This window comes from Leptonotus elevatus, chromosome 16, assembly GCF_054856555.1.
Source record: "Leptonotus elevatus isolate MCC_2025b chromosome 16, RoL_Lele_1.0, whole genome shotgun sequence".
Lineage (NCBI taxonomy): Eukaryota > Metazoa > Chordata > Actinopteri > Syngnathiformes > Syngnathidae > Leptonotus > Leptonotus elevatus.
This window is the reverse complement of record NC_141254.1, coordinates 16,594,958-16,613,913: the sequence shown is the minus strand read 5'-3', so window position 1 is coordinate 16,613,913 and position 18,956 is coordinate 16,594,958. Positions and strand designations below refer to the sequence as shown.

At 40.7% G+C, this 18,956-nt stretch overlaps 1 protein-coding gene across 4 annotated transcripts; it reads right to left on the bottom strand.

The window, feature by feature from the left end:
* Window positions 1-226: 226 nt before the first annotated feature.
* On the bottom strand, window positions 227-15,790 carry LOC147161033 (sodium/potassium/calcium exchanger 3). 4 transcript variants are annotated; one of them, XM_086098210.1, is made up of 17 exons: window positions 15,287-15,790; window positions 11,725-11,829; window positions 7,524-7,600; window positions 6,983-7,057; window positions 6,826-6,910; window positions 6,106-6,209; window positions 5,943-6,017; window positions 5,732-5,757; window positions 4,793-4,846; window positions 4,548-4,702; window positions 4,272-4,438; window positions 3,595-3,805; window positions 3,355-3,521; window positions 3,157-3,271; window positions 1,674-1,786; window positions 1,532-1,597; window positions 227-1,438 (listed from the first exon to the last, which is right to left on the bottom strand). In XM_086098210.1, the coding sequence occupies exons 1-17, from the start codon at window positions 15,384-15,386 to the stop codon at window positions 1,328-1,330; spliced, it is 1,806 nt and encodes a 601-aa protein (XP_085954336.1). In that variant the 5' UTR covers window positions 15,387-15,790; the 3' UTR covers window positions 227-1,327. The 4 variants fall into 4 exon arrangements, with proteins under 4 accessions (XP_085954336.1, XP_085954337.1, XP_085954340.1 ...); XM_086098211.1 differs by having other exon boundaries at window positions 4,560-4,702; window positions 15,287-15,788; XM_086098214.1 differs by lacking the exons at window positions 11,725-11,829; window positions 15,287-15,790 and adding an exon at window positions 10,200-10,397.
* Between the last annotated feature and the right edge of the window lie 3,166 nt (window positions 15,791-18,956).

Here is an 18,956-nt window from a genome sequence, read left to right as displayed (position 1 = left end):
GATAATATTCTTAATAAGCTTAAGTATAACAATCCAACTGTTTGTTTTTGCGGATAACGTTTGTAGTCGTTTTGAACAGCACTCCGTACTCACAACCATTTGCAATATTGCGGTTACTCGTTCAATATTTTGTGTGCAAGATTCTGAACATTTTGCCGACGACAACAGGAACGACCTATTATGCAAACGGTATATCCGTATTGGGATGCCACAAATCAGGTACAAATATTGTCGCACTATTTTATTGCACTCAGGATATAACAGTCTATATCAATGCCTAATTTGAAAAAAATAAAATAAAATCCATCACATTTGAATATATTTAACATTGCCACATAACAGCCATTAAAACATTCAATCTTCGGTTTCCATTTGATTTCTGTCTCAGTGTGTTCCCCTTTCACAAAACCATTGCGCGTGTCAACGGCCCTAAAAATTCTACACACGGAAACATTTATTAATGATCTAGTTTCAATATTTTATAAATACAAAAAAAAAAAAAAGCCACAAAACTAGTCTCCAAGTCAGACCTTCATTGCTGCAAATCTAAGTCAGTTATTTAACATTTACAAAAAGTCTTGGCAAGGAGTCACGAGTAGTAATTACACATCCATTTGGAAACCAAATCACTTTGGTGGAACATTTAAGACTTGGATTTAATATCAGATTGTACCAAAAAATGTGGCGGCTTCTATATAAAAATATCAGATTGCTTTTATTTGATGATAAAAGGAGCAGCAGTCTAGAGCATGAATACAATTGCATTTAATTTATGCATGAAGTACCGGTGAAGGTTTGTGCTTAGCAATTCAAATATTCCACCAAAGTGAAGACATTGGATTGGAATCATACAAGAAAACAAATTCTTCGTACCTGCGTGACAATTCAATCTAAGCTACACTCATCAAAGTTGGTGACACTCATTAAATATAATATCATCTAATAATCTAAACAAGAGTAGAGGCCAATCTTTTGACGTACATTAAATTGTACCAATACTCGCTGAGAGGCTAACAATGAGCCTATAGCCACTCCTGACACGTTCAAGTTGTCCCAGTAACGTAGGACATTCGAGCCTCGCAGATTGCTGCGCCGTCATGTAAATATTACACTCAAATACAGACAAGAATGAACAATAAATACTGTTTCCTTTTTAGCACGGGTGAGGAACAAAAGTTGAACAAATAGGCGGCGGCGCTGTCAAGAAATCAACATAAATGAAAAGTGCTGCTGTGAAAAGACTCAAAAGTGTGTTAAGCAAATCTTTCTTTTGGCTTGAGCAAAAAAAAAAAAAAAAAAAAAGGGGTGAATGAGGAGTTAATTGACCTCACATGTGGCCAAAGAGGATGGAGCAGAGCAGGAAGATGGCGTAGAGGAACAACAGGCCCAGACCGAGGCGCCGATCCAGCCGCCAGCGGTTCAGATAAACGCTCGTCACCTGCAAGACGACACCAGAGCACGCATACTTTTTTTTTGCTTGGTTCGTGATATCGGTTGACGGAATGAAGAAAAAAAAAATGTTTTGACTCACAGTGAGGAACACGGACGCTAACAGCAGGATGACCGAGTACACCAGTCCTTTGTTATTGATGGACACCTGTTGGAAAACGAGATATCAATCATTGAGCAGCTGCTTGGAGGTGATGAGAGAAGAAGCGCGACGGTGAGCCTACAGACGAGCCGTGTTCCACCACCAAAGTGCGTAAGGCCCACGGGAAGCCCAGACCCAGCAAGATGTCGAAGATGTTGCTGCCTATGGAGTTGGACACGGCCATGTCCCCCATGCCTGAAGGGAGAGAACAGATGGGAGATTCCCGACTGAAGCAGCAGAGGGCGCTACGAGGTTAAATGTGTTGATGTAAATGAAGAGAACAAGTTTACATACGATATTCATTCAAAATGTTTATTGTATTAAATGCTTAATAGATTTTACTGTACACAATCTAAAAAAAAAATATGAGTAAACAGTCTTATGTATAATTTCACTTTTTAACATTTCAAATACAGTAATTGATTTAATTTTAAAAAGTCAAGTTAATTACAATTTGACATCTGCAGTACATTTCAAAATTCTTTATTGGATTAATTGGATATTTAAAGAATTTGTTGATTTATTGCAAACATTAACAATTTTACATACATTAAAATTGTTTTGTTTGTAATTGACTATTATTTTATATATATATATATATATAATGTATATTAAGGCTTTTGTTTTCTATCAAAAAATGACCATTTGCTTTTATTATGTAAAAAATACATATTTTATTTAACTTGAGGCATTTTTTCCTATCAAAAAGTTACCATTGGCTTTCTTTTTTAATAAAAAAATGACCATAGGCCGTAGGCCTAAGGTTTTTTTTTTTCGTTTTTTTTGTTAAGTATAGTAAGGCTTTTATTATGTTACAAAAAAGAACATGTATGGTAACGCTTTTTTTTTTTATAAAAAAAAATAAAAAAGTTTATAGTATTTTTTTTTTTTTTTGCTTTTACTCTTTAATTGATAGGACATCTGAAGAATTGACAGGAAAAGGTATGAACGGACCGCACGGCCCGGGGATTTGAACCAGGGTTACCTGCTCCGAGGACAGGGTCTTTGCACGTGGTGCAGGTGCTCAACACAGTGAGCTAACCATCAGTTTTTTTTCTTTTAGATTAAAAAAAAAAAAAGATCATGTATAGTACAGCTTTTATTATGTAAAAAAACAAAAGCACACGCACACCATTATTTTAAGGGCTTTTTTTTCCTATAAAAAAAAAAGAAAGACCATTATCTTTTTTTTAAATAAATACAAAAATGTATTTAATTGAGGCATTGTGAATCCCACTAGAGTTCTAGGCAGTCAGGCCTAAACCCCTCTCATTTTTTTTTTTAATAAAAAATGACCATATAGTAAGGCTTTTATTTAAATAAATAAAATCGAGATGTATATTTTGGCTTTCATTATGTAAAAAAAATTATAAATTTTTCCTTTTTTTTTTTAAATTCCTTCAAGTAGTTTGACTGCTTTGATTTTATTTTGGTTTGGCATTTTATATGCTTGTTCCTTTATTTTATGTTCCTATATAGTTAATGCATACTGAATATTTTCTCCAGCACACAGTAAATATTTACAAGAAGGTGATTGATGCCTGACTTGGCGTTTGCTCACCCACCTTGCCGGGCAACGATGAGGCTGGCCATGCAGTCGGGCACGCTGGTCCCCGCTGCCAGAAAGGTGATACCCATGATGTAGTCTGGGATGTCTAAGGTGAAGCTCACAATGGTGACCTGATTGACAGGTGAGCACGGTCACATGACAACATGCTGTCAATTATAGCGATGATACTGACTAGCAGCATCTGGGTGCTTACCATCCACACCATGAGGTAGGAGAAGATGGCGATCCACAGCGTGGAGGCCACAAAGGTGACCATGAACCAGCGGTGCCAGCGCGGTACGACGCAGTTGGGCACCGTGCAGTAGAGCAGGAGGCCCAGAGGCCACGTGGTGACCCACTTGACCTTAGCCGAGCAGCCGCCTGACGCAAATGCTCACGATGTCACTTGAACCCCCGCCAAGTCATCACACTACTTCCTGTCAAGTTTCCTCACCTGGGATGCGCAAGGGGTGGAATACGCCGCCGCCGTCGTCATCTTCGTCCGCCCCCGGCTTGTCTGCGGACTCCGCGTGTCCTACGCTGCCCCCGTTTTCCAACCCGCAGGAGCCCGTCCTCTTCAGGCTGTTGGCGGCGGAGCCCCCTCGGGACCCGAGACTGGCGCCGCTGCCTCGCGGGCTCTTGGAACTGCGGATGAGCCTCTGCCTCTGGGAGGAGAGAAGAGTCATTTATACCAGCAACAACAATGTCCATCGATTCTTTGTGGTGTGCCCGCTTTGGCCACCAGGGGGCAGTATAAGACAGGCAGCTATACAGCCCTGTTCATTGAGGCATTGTGAATCCCACTTGGGTTCTAGGCAGTCCAACCTCAACCTCTCTCATTTTGCATTGGGTTTAATCCATTACTTAAAGGGTTACAACACCACATCATAAATGCTAACTAGTGCTAGCAGTAAGCTAACGAACCAAAGGGCTAAGTTTGGTTGTTTTCAATACCAAAAGTGTAAATTCTCTTTGTTTGGTGCTTAAATTTGGCAGTAATCTTGATGCCTCTTTTTTGATGAACTGTTCACTATTTACCAAGCTGTTGCTGATTGTAAAATGTGTGCCACTATGCATTTATCTCAAGTTAAAAGAAGAAGAAAAAAACAGTTTGGCGTGCGTGTGTGTTACCTCGCTAATGAGCACACGGCCAGCCATGGAGAGTCGGGTGCGAGGCGAGAAGTGTGGAGTGATCATGATGCGCAGGCCGGCGTCAGAGAAGGACAGCTTGTGAGGGCTGAGGATGAGAAGCTCATCCACCATGACGACTGGGGGGCTTTCCTGATTGTGAACTTGAGCTAAACGTGCACGAGGAAGAGGAAAGTCTCAGCAATAAGAAATCTTCATACATGACAGGTTTTAAGGTTCATATTTCATATTATTTTATTTTATTTTTTTAACACTAGCCATTTTCAAAACCTTTGTTCAGGAGTGCCATGGCGGTGTGGCAGGCCGAAGCTTCGTCGGCCATTTTGTCCTCCCCGCGATCCTCTGAGGCGACACAACACGGCCTGGCGTGCCGGAACTGCCACTTGACAAATGTCAGGATGCGAGCGTTGAACCTGCCGACACACGGGTTTGACGCGTCATTTCAAGACGACAAGGTCGTCGCGCTCTCGGGTTGGATGAAGGAAGGGGGCGTGGCCTCTTACTTCATGATGATAATGTAGATCACGTACATGGTCATGAGGAGCAAAGACTCCCACCTGAATCACAACAATAAAGTCAAACATGAATTATTAGTAAATTATATATTTTTATATATATATATTTTTTTTTTTTATTATTATTTTTTTTTTATTTTTTAGGACAAGTGCATTAGAAAATGGCACATTAGATGGGCGTATGTTTTTTCAAGGCCGAGCCCAATGAGGGTGATGTCATGTGACAGCATCACTCTGGCAGATGTGGTTTGTTGCACCAGTACAAAGTCCAATCTGATTCAAATCACACTTTGCAAGCATGTCTGGGGATTACAGTTTTGCATAAAAAAAATAATTAAAAAAAATCTTATTTGACCATATAAGTAGTAATTGAAATGGCACTTTAAATACCACTACAACCACAATAGTAAACAATGTCAACATTGTTAAACAGCTCTCTCCAAATTTAACATAAATTATTTGTCAACGCTAAACAACCCGTCCTATTCTAAAGCATGCACATTAAGTCTTACGGCACTCCGTGAAATACAATTTGTGCTCCTATAAAACACAGCTGGATGACCGACGCCAACAACATTGGCATTCAGTGAAAAGTCACCACCGTTTATCAGCTGGGATTCCATTAAGTTTAGCGATAAATCCTCGGTTTCGTGAAACCGCATCACACAGCGAGACAGAACCGGAGGACGAGGCTCTCAAAAGCTGCTTTGCCGATTTCTAAAGCACTCATCGCCTAACTGAACAATACTCGTGTTGGTTGTTTGTCTTTTTTGATGGGTTCCAATCACGGAGACAGCGTATTGATATTTTGCTGAACGTCTGATTTGACGCGTTCGCCCTCACAAGTGACAGTTTGTGAGCAAGGGCAATCGTGCGTGTCCCTCAACAGCGTTTTGCAAAACGGTATCAAAGCAAAGATGGACTCACCAGACGACCACAGCATCATAAATCACCTTGAAGAAAGGATTATAGACGTTAAGGGCTGCTCGATCGATTTGATTGATTCATTGGAGTAAGGAACGTGTTTGCATACAAGGAAAAGTCAAATAAAGCATTCAACATTAGAAATTCGATTTGGATTTCTTATATGGCCTCCATCACAGCTCTAATGTTAAAGAAGGGGTCGCGTGCGACTCACCCCGATGAGCGCCAGCACAGACAGGATGTAGTAGGAGGAGTCTCGAAACAAAGGCCACCACGTCAGCGTCACCGTCTGCGGAGGATGCGCGAACATCGTCACGATAACATTCGGCCCAGTCGCGACAACCTTCATGAGGATTTCATCATAATGTGGTTTCCACCTGGCCGGCGAAAATGCCGCTCAGGCCGATGATGACCAGGATGTTGAAGACGGCCGAGCCGACGATGGTGCCCACGCCCACGTCCCCTTTCGTGATGAAGACGCCTGTTGGGGAGAATCACAGACATCGCTCAGGTGTGGTGCTTTTATTCGCATAATCCAAAGAAAGAATGTTAAAAGGGGAAGTCAACCCCACAACCTTTTCTTGACAATAATGTTCTACGCAGTCTCACTCGTCTTGATACGATATTTTGGTTAATAAAGCTTTAGAGGAATATGAGCAGTTTTTAAATCAATATCAGAAGGCGGTCATTTTGCCACTTGCGGTCCTGTGAAAATGACATCACAGTTGCTCAGGTAACAACCAATCACAGCTCGGCTTCACAAAACATGTGAGCTGTGACCTGAGCTACTGTGATGTCATCTTTTTGTGGCAAAATGGCCGCCCCCTGAGATGTATAAAATGGCTGGATTTTGCTGCATAACTCGTATTCCACAAATGTAATGTTAATCAGAATATCATGTGAGGCCACATAAGATATTATTGTATTTTTTTTTTAAGGTTGACGTTATTAAATTTATTGCCTTCCAAGGTTACTATAGTTAATGAAAATGAGCAAAAAAACTAAATTTGAAAAAAAAAAAAATTATAAAAAAAATATTGAGGATGAGTTGGAAAAGAACTGATTCTCTTTTGAACTTATGAAAACAAATTTGTCACCAATGAGTGATGTGAAGAGCTCCGGAGCAGAGCTTCCCGCTGCCATGAACGTTGCCCCGGCAACATCCTCACTCAGCTGTAGATTCTGAGGGGGGGGGGGGGGCAACATTGTTACAACGTTCGGAACCGTTACGTCAAGCATTCGCGGCGAGCTCACCTCGGATATTTTCTCAAGTGAAGGAACAAAGTAGTCATCACAGACGATGGCGAGAGCGTAGAACATGTAGATGGCCTTAAAGGAACAACACGCAGAGATCAGCCAACCCAAAAAAAAAAATCTTCACAATAATAACACAGCATTCTGATTAATATTGCATTTGTACGATATGAGCAAAGCAGCAAAATCCAGCCATTTCTATCCACCTCACGGGGGCGGCCATTTTACCGCATGCTGTCGACATCACAACGACATCACAGTTTTCTCAGGGCTCAGGTAACGGCCAATCACAGCTCAGCTGTTTTCTGGGGTTTGGTCACGTGACGTTCTCAAGCTGAGCCGTGATTGGCCGTTACCTGAGCCCAGTCATTGTCAGTCAACAGCAAAGTGTGGCAAAATGGCCGCCCACTAATAATCATTAAAAACAGGTCAATTTTCCATAAACACAATATTAATCAGTTTAGAATAGTGGAGCTGCATAGAATATGTAATTGTGAGGACTTTTTTTTTTTTTTTTTTTGGGGTTTCCAGTGATGCTCACACAGAGAACGTGTAGTAAGACTGCTCCATTTTTCCTCTGCTCCTTGGTGAAGATGTCCTCTGGAAACTCGTGGATGGCTGCAAGGCGCAAGAATTTAAAAAGTATTACAATCCGCTATCATGGTGACTTCATTTACTGACAGGAAGAGTGTTTATCATTTCATGTACATATTAAAAAAGGAGACCGTTTAGCGTGCGTCCTAACAGGAAGTGAAACCGGCAGCTGCTTCCTGCGTGTCCTCTCAAGTGCAATCGAAGAAAAACTCTAAATGGATAATGACAACTCTGCGTTCCCCATCCAATCTGGCAAAGACTCTCCAGAGAAAGATACAGTATTCCAGCACCAATTTACAATCCGAGCGGGATGAATTTAAACTAGTGGGGGCACGGATGGGGGGGGGGGTGCGTGAGGGAGGGGAGGCGGGCTAAAAATAGCTGCGAGCCCACAGAGGCTTCATGAGCACAAAATAAGGAAAGCAATTGAGAGATCATTTGTGATGCATGATGTGAGAAATGATCGGTGACAGTGTTGTGTCAGCAAAGGGCGGGGGGTGGGGGGGGGGGGGGTTACACCCCCCTTCCTCCACAACCACAGGAGACATTTAGCCATGTTGAGTTTGAAAATGTAAATGTTTGTGCAGTTATGTTTAGACTTTTGCGCTTGTGCCAAAACTACCTCCATCCTTACTGGGCTATTAGCGGCATCCACAGCAATCTTTCAATTGTTTGACCATAAGCCAATAATGTGCTGGGCATTCCTCTTTTTATTAACCAAACTGGAAGCCATCCAGGCTGCTCTGACTCATGATGCACTTCTCAGGTGTTACTATCACTGGAAACATTAACATGGAGCTCTCGTGGACCCTTTCAGGAGTTGCTCTGATGAAGGCAGTTGCCATGGAGACGTTCTCTCAGGGGGGATTTTTTCTTTTTTGATGGGTGGCAGTAGGAAGCCAAAGGATTGAAGGGAGGGGGGGGGGGGGGGGGAGGGGGGTATGTGTCTTTCCCATGGATAGAGTTTATGAAAAATGGGGAAAAAAAAGAAGGAAGTGACAGCAGCTCGGGACTGCGATGTCTAAAAATATTTATTTTTCCTTTACAAACTCTCAGGAGAGGTCTGAGAGAGAGCAGAAAACAGACGCAAGCGATAGTGGTTTAATGATGCCGTGTTTGCACTAAACCGCGCGTGTGTGTACGTTATGTTCAGGGGTGGCGTGATGCACGTCGTACAACGTTACTGTTGACAACACATGGATCCACGCCGCTAACATCAACAGCATCGTTTTGCTTGATGTCTTTTTACTGCTAAACAGCAGATGGCAACCGCAAGAGCAAACACTTGGGCTCCGCTCCAAAAGTAGGACAACGTTGAGGCCAATTTTTTTAATTCTGGATGTAAACTCGGGCAAATTCAAATCGACATTACATTGAAGGAGAATGTAATTTTCATTTTTGTCATCCCCTACAGCTAGAAAACTGTTATCAGCTACAAATAATAAAAGGGAGCAGATTATTGCAAGTCATTAATGGGGGAAAAAAAGGGGGGCCCGAGATTGATCCCTGAGGGACCCCACACAAGATGGATTTTAGATTTGTTTGAATAAACTCCATACAAATAAATAAATTGCTCTCTTTTATAACTAGTCAACCACTTTAGAGCAACTTCCTGTATTCTGTATCTACCATAAACCTAACCTGTAAGATCAAAACAATTACAATAATATATCATATAACAAATAAATAGTTTATTGTATTACAGAAAAATACATACCAGATAAACATTTTTTTTTCAAAATGTGTTTTTTTTAAAAAATGTTTACTATAAATAAAAATAAATAAATAAATAAAGAATATTTCATCCCTGGAGTGTAATGTAAATGTAATTATGCATTTGGTCTTTGATTTTGCCATCCTTTGAGGTGGGATGAATACAACAAAGATGAGAAAGGAGGCGGCGTTTAAACCAACCTCGCCATTAAAATGCAACATGAAAATGTGGATATAAAAAAACAAAAGTGTACACACCACTGTACTGATGTTTTTTATGTGGTATTAAAAAAAATAGATCAAGATTATTTATTTATGTTTCTATTTTAACCTACAAACCGTCAAACTCAGATTGGAATTACAGATTACACATACTCACCCACATACAAAAAAAATATATAATAATATATATATATATATATATATATATATTTAAAAAAAAAAAAAAGAGCAATGATGATGACATTACCGAATGAACAATACTGAGCTCTTTAAAAAAAGAAAAAAGAAAAAGAAAAAAAAAGCTCAGATTGGAAACATTTAAATCAAATAAACCAAACTAAAACAAAAATACTAAAACTAAAACTACACTTGGCTTCATCGGACATCTCTTCTTTTTTTTTTCATCAAAATAACCTGGCATTTAAACAGGGGTGTGGTACACTTTTTATATGCACTGCCATTTTGTTATCTTGTACCTAAAGTGATTTGATTCAAAGATCCAAATCCAATTTCCTAATACAAAATGGAGACATCTTTTTTTTGGTTTAAACAAAAACAAACTTCGATCTGTCAGCATCTTGTTTTAATAAATGGCCACATTTGGTCTTGATGACGCACTCATGATGAGACGTTTGCTTTATTTGCATAACGTGCATTCACCGCCACCCCCCCCCCCCCCCCTACTTACGGCCTATTTTAGTTCCGTGCAATCGTCTGGGCTTTCCGAACTTAGCATTCAGTTGCCTAGCAACAAGCTCGGCGGAGGCTCGTCAGCCGAGGTGGGATCACGCTGTCTGCCATCTTGTCAAGCAGAGGACAGATGAAAAGATGAGACAATCGAGCCTGGGGCTGGACATCAACATGCAATCCCCGAGACAATATCCCTCCGGCTACGGCCGCTGGCTTTTTAATCACTACCGCATAATGTATTGCGTAATGGCTGCCAAGTCTCCTGCTGGGGAAGATAGTGGCTACCTGGGCCTGCTGGGTCTTAAAGGCTCTTTTTTCACAGGCTTATGTTTGCTCATTTATCTACCTTGCGTCCTCATGGGACATAATTAAATCGACGTTACCATGTTGGCACGAATTAACGTCGCGGCGATGAATGAACATATCACTTAATCAGACTTCATGGAGAAGTTTGAAATTATTCATGCATGCATCTTAATTATGTGCTCTCGGGATGTAGCGTTCACCGAGGGGGTATTTATAGCAAAAGCAGGATATTAGCATAATTCGATTTGCATACATTCATTGGAGTGACCCGCAATAATGAAGGTGCAAAGAACACAATAGAAGACGGTGAGTGGCAGCTGAATATTGCGAGCGCCTTCACAGTGTGAATACAAATAATGAGAAAATGAGGAAGTTGTGCTCTTATCTTGTTACCATGAGACTTCTTTCTTGTGCAAGCGTGTCACATGTCACGTGGCTCACCTAAATGCTCAATTGTGAAAATGTGTGTATAATTGACAATCATTAGATTAACCCATTAAAAAAAAATACAAATTATAATATATATTTCATTTTCCATTTTATTTCTTTATTTATCTTATTATATACTATCAGAGGTGGCAAATCCAGGTCCAGAAAGTAAAAACCCTGCCACAGTTTGGCTTTAGCTCCTGATGCTAGCGAGCTAGCTAGCTCCCTAGCTAAACGAGCAACATGGGAGCTAGCTAGGGAGCTAGCAAGCTAGCACCTGGTGCTAAAGCCAAACTGTGGCAGGGTTTTTACTTCCTGGACCTGGATTTGCCATTTCTGTATAATATTATTTATTTATTATATTTATTGTTATATGTTTTCAATTAACTGGATAATTAATGGTAATCTGTATTTTTTTTTTTTTTACTGCCAAAATCAGCCTCAAAAAATCCATAATATACAGATTGTTAGAATTTTTTTTTTTTTTTACAAACTGAAGATGTAAAAATGCTAAAATTATTGTGGCCAGCTTGATAGAATTTAAAATTTAATTGGTTAAGGAAATAGTCCCAGGTTCCCGATATAGTTTAAGTTGTCTCTGCAACTAGTACGGAGTCGTGCAGGCCCGGTGAGTATAAATTGACATGACAACACTAGACGCTGAAATCTGATTGGACAAAAAAAAAAAAAAAAAAAGTTAACTGGAAGCAGTAATAAATAATGACATGATGAAGATATTAAAACTTTAGTGGACACAAATTTTGATGCTGAGGTTTCGGGTGACTGGCCTGCTCTGTGTTCAATCACACTCTGGTTGTCGGGGAATTGCATGAGCTGGCGTGTCCATCGCAACCCGTCGGCATCCACGCCTCGTCCAGACCCAGAAGTCTCTGCTGCAAAAATAACACAAAAGGTCATCAGTCCAACACATAACAATAAAGTACATGACTTCTTTTCATGTGTCATTTTCAAGTTAATTCAGAGACACATTGTGTAATTTTTTTTTTCCATATATTTCAATATTTTGTCCACATTTTGTATGGTGCAAACCTGCAAAATGTCTTGCCAAAATCTTTAATTTCGTGACACCATTTTATCCTAATCTAAAAAACGCAAAATATTCCAATGAGATGTAGAGTAAGGAGACCATATGAGGCAGCAGTGAGCCCAGCAGAAGTCAGCTGTCCTCTGTCATCATCTGCAGCGAGATCTTTATAGCGTGTATTTTAACTCTATGTTCCATTCCTCGACAGCTTATCTCTAGAGCGGCTGCAGTTAATGCAGCGTTACCGGGGCGACAGTAAAGGAACACCCACACCCACACAACAGATAATATTTCTCATTATATTCCCCACAGGAATGAAATATATACAAGAGATCTTTCCACAAATGGGTTGAGACGGGTAGTGAGACGCCGTCGCTTTAAAACGTGCGTTTTTTTTGTGTACCTTACAGTTCAATGAGCTCATTTTGACGAGAGGAGGCGAGGAGGCTTTTATGTCGCGGCTTCAAGAGGAGCTCGGCTCGTGTGAAATTTTAAAAGCGTTTCTGCCACCATTTTGACACCAAGGCCTCGGCATCTCCTCAGCACGCTGTTTTGTTTATCAGAAGATGCCATTATGCTAATGTAGATCATGCATACTGAATGTGTGGTATGTAATCAGGTGGTGGATTTTAGTAGGTCAAGAAAATCATTACATAATGGCGAAGGAGAGTTACTGGTGACATAATTACAGTGCCGATAAGTGTTATCTCTTCCAAGACTGAATGTTAAGATTCATGAAAGAAGAAGAACAACAAATAGTATAGCTTATTTTTAGGACAATGGTATCACATGACCTAAAAAAAAAAAAAAAAACTATTAGAGTACATGTCATCTCAATAACTCAACACACAGTATTTCAAATGTGAAATTCCAACACTCTCTATTCCTCCAAACAACTGTTGCCTGTCTCAGTAGCAGAAAAACAACACCTGATGCCGTCAATCACATTGCGGACCGAGCGGCATTTCACATCATAATACATAGGAAGGTTATATTTTTATTATGTACAGTTTTATGTCTTGTATTATTATTGCTTAATATAACCACATTGAGGTAGCCAACTAGCTAGTATAGCGCTAGTAAATTAGCATGCAAAGTGTTAGCATCTCGAGCGTTTTCAAGTTGGCGATTGTGTTTTCATCTGTTGGCAGGTGGCCAACTAGCTAATATAGCGCTAGTAAATTAGCATGCAAAGTGTTAGCATCTTGAGCGTTTTCAAGTTGGCGATTGTGTTTACATCTGTTGGCAGGTGGCCAACTAGCTAATATAGCGCTAGTAAATTAGCATGCAAAGTGTTAGCATCTCGAGCGTTTTCAAGTTGGCGATTGTGTTTTCATCTGTTGGCAGGTGGCCAACTAGCTAAAATAGCGCTAGTAAATTAGCATGCAAAGTGTTAGCATCTCTAGCGTTTTCAAGTTGCCGATTGTGTTTACATCTGTTGGCAAGTGGCCAACTAGCTAGTATAGCGCTAGTAAATTAGCATGCAAAGTGTTAGCTTCTCTAGCGTTTTCAAGTTGGCGATTGTGTTTACATCTGTTGGCAGGTGGCCAACTAGCTAATATAGCGCTAGTAAATTAGCATGCAAAGTGTTAGCATCTCTAGCGTTTTCAAGTTGGCGATTGTGTTTTTATCTGTTGGCAGGTCAGAGTGACTTTTTTTTTTTTTCTCTTCATGTCACAACATTTTGCAGACTCGCAGCTGAAAGAGCACATCCATAAATGGAGCGACAAGAAGAGCGACTTGTGATGCTACATGTGTAATAACACTGTCCAGGTGTGGCCAAAGTAGCTTGGCTGTCACCCTTACAAACAACAGATCACATGTTTTGTCCAGCGCTTTGAAGCTGAGCAGTCTTTGGTCCGCAAGCAAGAATCCTCTCCAAGTTGCAGACGCGCTCATAATTCAAAAGGTGAAGTGTAAATATTAATGACACGGCTGCTTTTTCAGGCGACTGATGCCGAGATCAGGATGAAATGAAATTATTAAAATGCACCTGGCGGAACATAAATCAAGTTCACTTGTGTTGGTGCCATTATATGGATCACAGGCACGTATACACACACGCAAGCATGCACCGGTGCTGATGCTGCTGATGACCGTGTGGCAGGGTGCGAAAGGTGTTGAGAGGATAATGAGCGAGGCGGAGGTATTTTTTTTGAGGGGGTTAGAATGTTTGAAATCCAACTCATTTCATTCTTTGTGACTAATACAGGATGTCTAAGCTGGTATCATAAGGTCTTAACTTCCTTTGACAGGAAGGAAAAAGGAAATGAAGCTGAATTATTTAAAATTAATATCGTTTTGCAAAGAATAATTGTCACCAAAAATGTATTACTGCATACCAGATGGATGTGATCTTAAATGATTGGATTAAGATGTGCCACGTGCGTCTTACGTAATCTTCCTGCAAGCAGCTATGAACTACAATTTAAATTCCATAACAGAGCCTTTACCACCTGCACACTAAAAATAAAAGTGATTTTTTTTTTTTTTTTTTTTTTTAATGGCACTAGAGAGGCAATAATTCACATTCATGACATCACAGAGTGGGAACTCATCAGTGGATGGCTACGTTAAAATGTAGCACAGGTTGTGTTTGAGCAATAAACATAATTACATGCTTTAAAGTAAAGCATTTGATAAATGTTTGCGTATCACATTTAGAATATTTGTTCATGTCAAAATATTGGGGTCATTTGAAATTATGCAAGTAATTAACCGATTAGAAAAAGAGGAGCATGATCGTGTGCTGGGGATCCAAAAACATTGAAGACGTCTACACAACATTAATTGTCAAAATAATTAACACATGCTCTTCAAATTTGGCGGGAATTTTTTTGGGATAAAAAAAGCCTTTTTAATTAAGCGATTAATCGTGATTAATCAAAAAGATAAGATGTGATTAATCTAAAAAAATAAAAAAAATCGTTTGACACCTTTAATGACAATATATTTTTGTTCATCTATCTATGCCGGTGATATGGATTGACATCCACTAGATGGCATAAGGATGGCATATGTTACCCGTGTAGACACCTGCTAACCTTCATACCAACTAAATAAGCCCAGATTGAAATGTAAATTTCAGAGACGAGAGAATCATTATGACAGTACAAGTACATCATAACATTGTCTCACAGAGCCACACATTTTCACACCTATGGTATACAGTATATATTTAAAAAAAAATAATATATATATATATATATATATATTATTGCTTATGGTCATCATTATCAAATGTAAACACGATTGTTAAAATTGATATGACTAGGGATGTTTGGAAACATTTTTTTTCAACTCACCTGGCGCGTGGATGACCTGAGCGAGCCACAAGACGGCGAGCAGCCCGACTCCGCAGCAGCAGAACCGCTGGAAGGGCCGCCGGTGTCTCGCTGTTCTCATTCCTCCGCTGGCAGCATGTCCACAAACATCTGTTGCGCCCCGTCTCCAAACTATTATCCTGGAGCAAACTACGGCCAAACACTACTAGTACTCCTACTACCACTACTACTATTACTGTACTGCCAACTACCTCCCGCAGAGAGCGTGGAAAAAAATAATAATAAAGAGTCAGGAAACGCTCCCACTTTTTGTTTTCTCGCCCTCCGCACTCAGCGAACAGGCCAGGCCGCTACGGTTGCCACAAAGCTGCGGCCAGCTCGCAGCGAGTCGCGGTGGAGTGGCGCGGCTGTCTGCATTCACGTGAACAAAACTGAAAGGTCGACAGCAGCCCCCACAGTGAGAGGGGCAGCAACAGGAGGCGACATGCTGGGCGCACCCCCTTCTTCTTCCCTCCTCCTCCTCCCACTTTCTCACCCGCGCCTCCCTTCAACGGCCACCAGGCGGCGACAGAACTGTAGGAAAGGATTCGGGCCGTCAAATTCCGGACATTTCTGATATTTCCCCCAATGTAACGCAATGCAAATGTTTCCTTTTTATGCAGTGAAAATATATATATTGTATAATGTATTGCTTTTGCCTATGACTATCATACAAAACAGGCAGATTGTTATAGAAGGCCTACTGGTAGTCAAAGGACATCATCACATTTTGAAAACAAAAATCTTCCAAATCAACTTACAAGCCGCCATTTTGACTTGTAACGTAAGGTCGGAATTGTCAATTGATGTTCAATATTAATCCATTGGGGGGGGGGGGGTACTGTAATTCCATTGAATTAAATCTTATTCAATTGTAGTATAAAACGGAACTACGAGGTTTTAGTTTTTTGGTGTAAAGCAAAATGAGCTTTTAAGAATCCAGGTGTGCTAGCTGACAACGGCCAACACAGGACCTGATTGGTTAGCGTAGCTGTCAGTCAACACAACAACAACAACCTGTCAAGGCAGATTATTATTTTATTTTTTTAAGATAGAAAACTAAAATAGTCTACTGGGAAATATGAACTTAAAAAGTATATATATGAAATGCTGTGCCTACAACTGATTGAAAAAAATATTACAGTATTTTTTTCGAATGATTCTGATAGTGTATCGGCCAAGCAAAGAGTTTTTTCACGACTGACTGGCCATGTTAACCCCTATCCACTGTTATAAATGCAAGGAAAACACTCGGTGTCACTAATAAACCGTTCCTGTGTGCTACAACAAGTAAATGATGCTGGCCAAACGCAATCATCACCATCGTCAAGGCCCAAGAGTTGAAGTGTCCAACTGCAGTGCCCCCTTGTGGTACAATGGCACGATGCGCGCTTAACAACCGTGCATGACGTCATTGTTGGTTCAAGTTTTGAAAACAGTGCATCATTATGCCCTCTCTTCTTGGCAGAAGAACATTAGGAAAGAAAGTGAATTTGCTGTACACGCAGGGGCGAAATATAATATACAAGTCTGCATGTCTAAACAAAGTGTGTCTGTATTTAGAGCAGAGTCAAACTATTCTTAAGGCCTTGAGCTCTCTGTGTGTGTGTGTGTGTGTGTGTGTACTAGTATGTGTGTGACACATAGTGGAGCTTCCAGTGAAGACTCCATCCTGTGCTTCAGCCCCAAATAAAGACATATGCCGGCACATTGCTGTCATCGTAAGTCCTCCCAATGTCAGTGTGGCGAGGGGAAAGCATTTTTTTTTGGCTGTTGTTTAAGAAAAGATTTACATGCGGGAAAGACTGTGGAAATGCACTGTTTGTATGGTGGTGTCGTGCTGTATTGTGAACATGACAGCAGCTTTAAATAGTGTGTCACCCCATTAAAGTTTACACCCCACAAATGCTATTATTTCATGTCCTTTTTAAAAGGTCTTTGACGATGAACATGGCAAGTACTTCTTCAGTTGTGCATTGTCTTTTCCACATTGTTTCAAATGTAATGGATTTTCAGATATGATTTATTTTCAAACAAAATGCCCATAATCAAGTATTGAGAAACTTTCGGACATTCATGTCTGTTTCAACTTGATTGCAATGTATTATCAAGTCACGTGATGCACCCTTTTCCACTTTTAATTCAGCTTTAGTCCAAAAATCATATATTTGTCTGATTGCTTCACTTGCAAACCCCAGTTAGTTGTTAAGCCTAAACTGAGAGCAACAACAACAACAACACACATCATCAGCATCATCTCAATTATTATTATTATTATTTTTTTGCTCACACAGCAGACGAAATATCAGATGTTAACGATGTTCATCTGCAACTGAAACCTCAAGTCAGTGCAACAAGAAATGAGAAACGTGAGATGGGCTAAACATACATTAGATTCTCAGGTAGGCACAAAGTCAAACTCACACTTTGACCGTCCCGCCAGGATCTTGCTCGTTAAGGCGTACCTAATGGTGTTTTTAAGACCTTGTGGAAGCTAAGAATGCGAGCTTTACAGATATTACGTCATCACTGCTGGCTTGATAAAAGTCACATTTCCAACCAATCACGCCTTGCTTCTCTGCTCGTTCAACCCCCCGCCCCCACCCCCACCCCCAGTCATCTTCCCTCCAGTTTCAACAGCTACAATAAAATCCACATTTGCATGATTAATAAATTACATTTCGACGCGCACACACACACACACACACACATACACATACACAGGAGACGTTTTGGATGTTGCTTGGCACATTCTCATGCTTCACCGACCTCTTACAATCTAAACAACAATACGAGACACAGTTATTAACAGGTCTTCTCACACCGATAGTTCAGTCTGGAGGCTTCAGCATGTCCGCGAGATGATATCTGTATATAACAGGAGCTGTACAAAGCATCCTCACATACGGATTAATTAAAGATTAGATTCATAATTTAATCTGTATATATATATCTTAATATGCTGGTACCGGGTATTCACAGTGACTCTAAAAATAACAATACAAGAGGAAAGTTTGTACACCAAACAAGAGCGTCGAGAGTCTGAGGAGTGGACGTTTGGAACGCAATTGACAGAAGGATGTTGAGTTCGGATGGAACGCTTGAAGAGCTGCCTGGGCGTTAGTTGGCACTGAGGAGAAGCAGTCAGTTTCTTTTTAAACACACCGGTGGGCTCGGGGGGGGGGGGGGGGGGGGGGGGGGTGTAAATAGAGGAAAGGAAAGAGCACAGGGAGGAAAAATCAAATCCAAAAGGTGCCACTGTCCAGTGCTGATTTGACCCCCCCCCCCCCCCCCCCCCCAAAAAAAGTGCAAGAATGAATCCATACAACATAAAAATCAAGTTTTGGAAGATTTCCTCTCACTGCGACCACTCATAAACCAGCCGGCAGTCACAAAACATGGTTCAATGCGATATTCTGACTCTTCGTTTGATATTGGCGTGAGGTGTTTCATTGAACACCCAAAAAGCTATAAAAGCTGCCGTTTGGTGTGGTTTGCCAGCAGGAGGAGAACTTGTACAGTGTGGCTGCTACAATATCCAGTGAGGTGAGAGGAAAACAAGTTGTGGAAGGAAGCTGTTCTTTCCTGCCATTGTGTGTCTTCCAGGGAAGGTATAACCCCTTTTTCAGTGCACGTACACAAATAGGCTCAT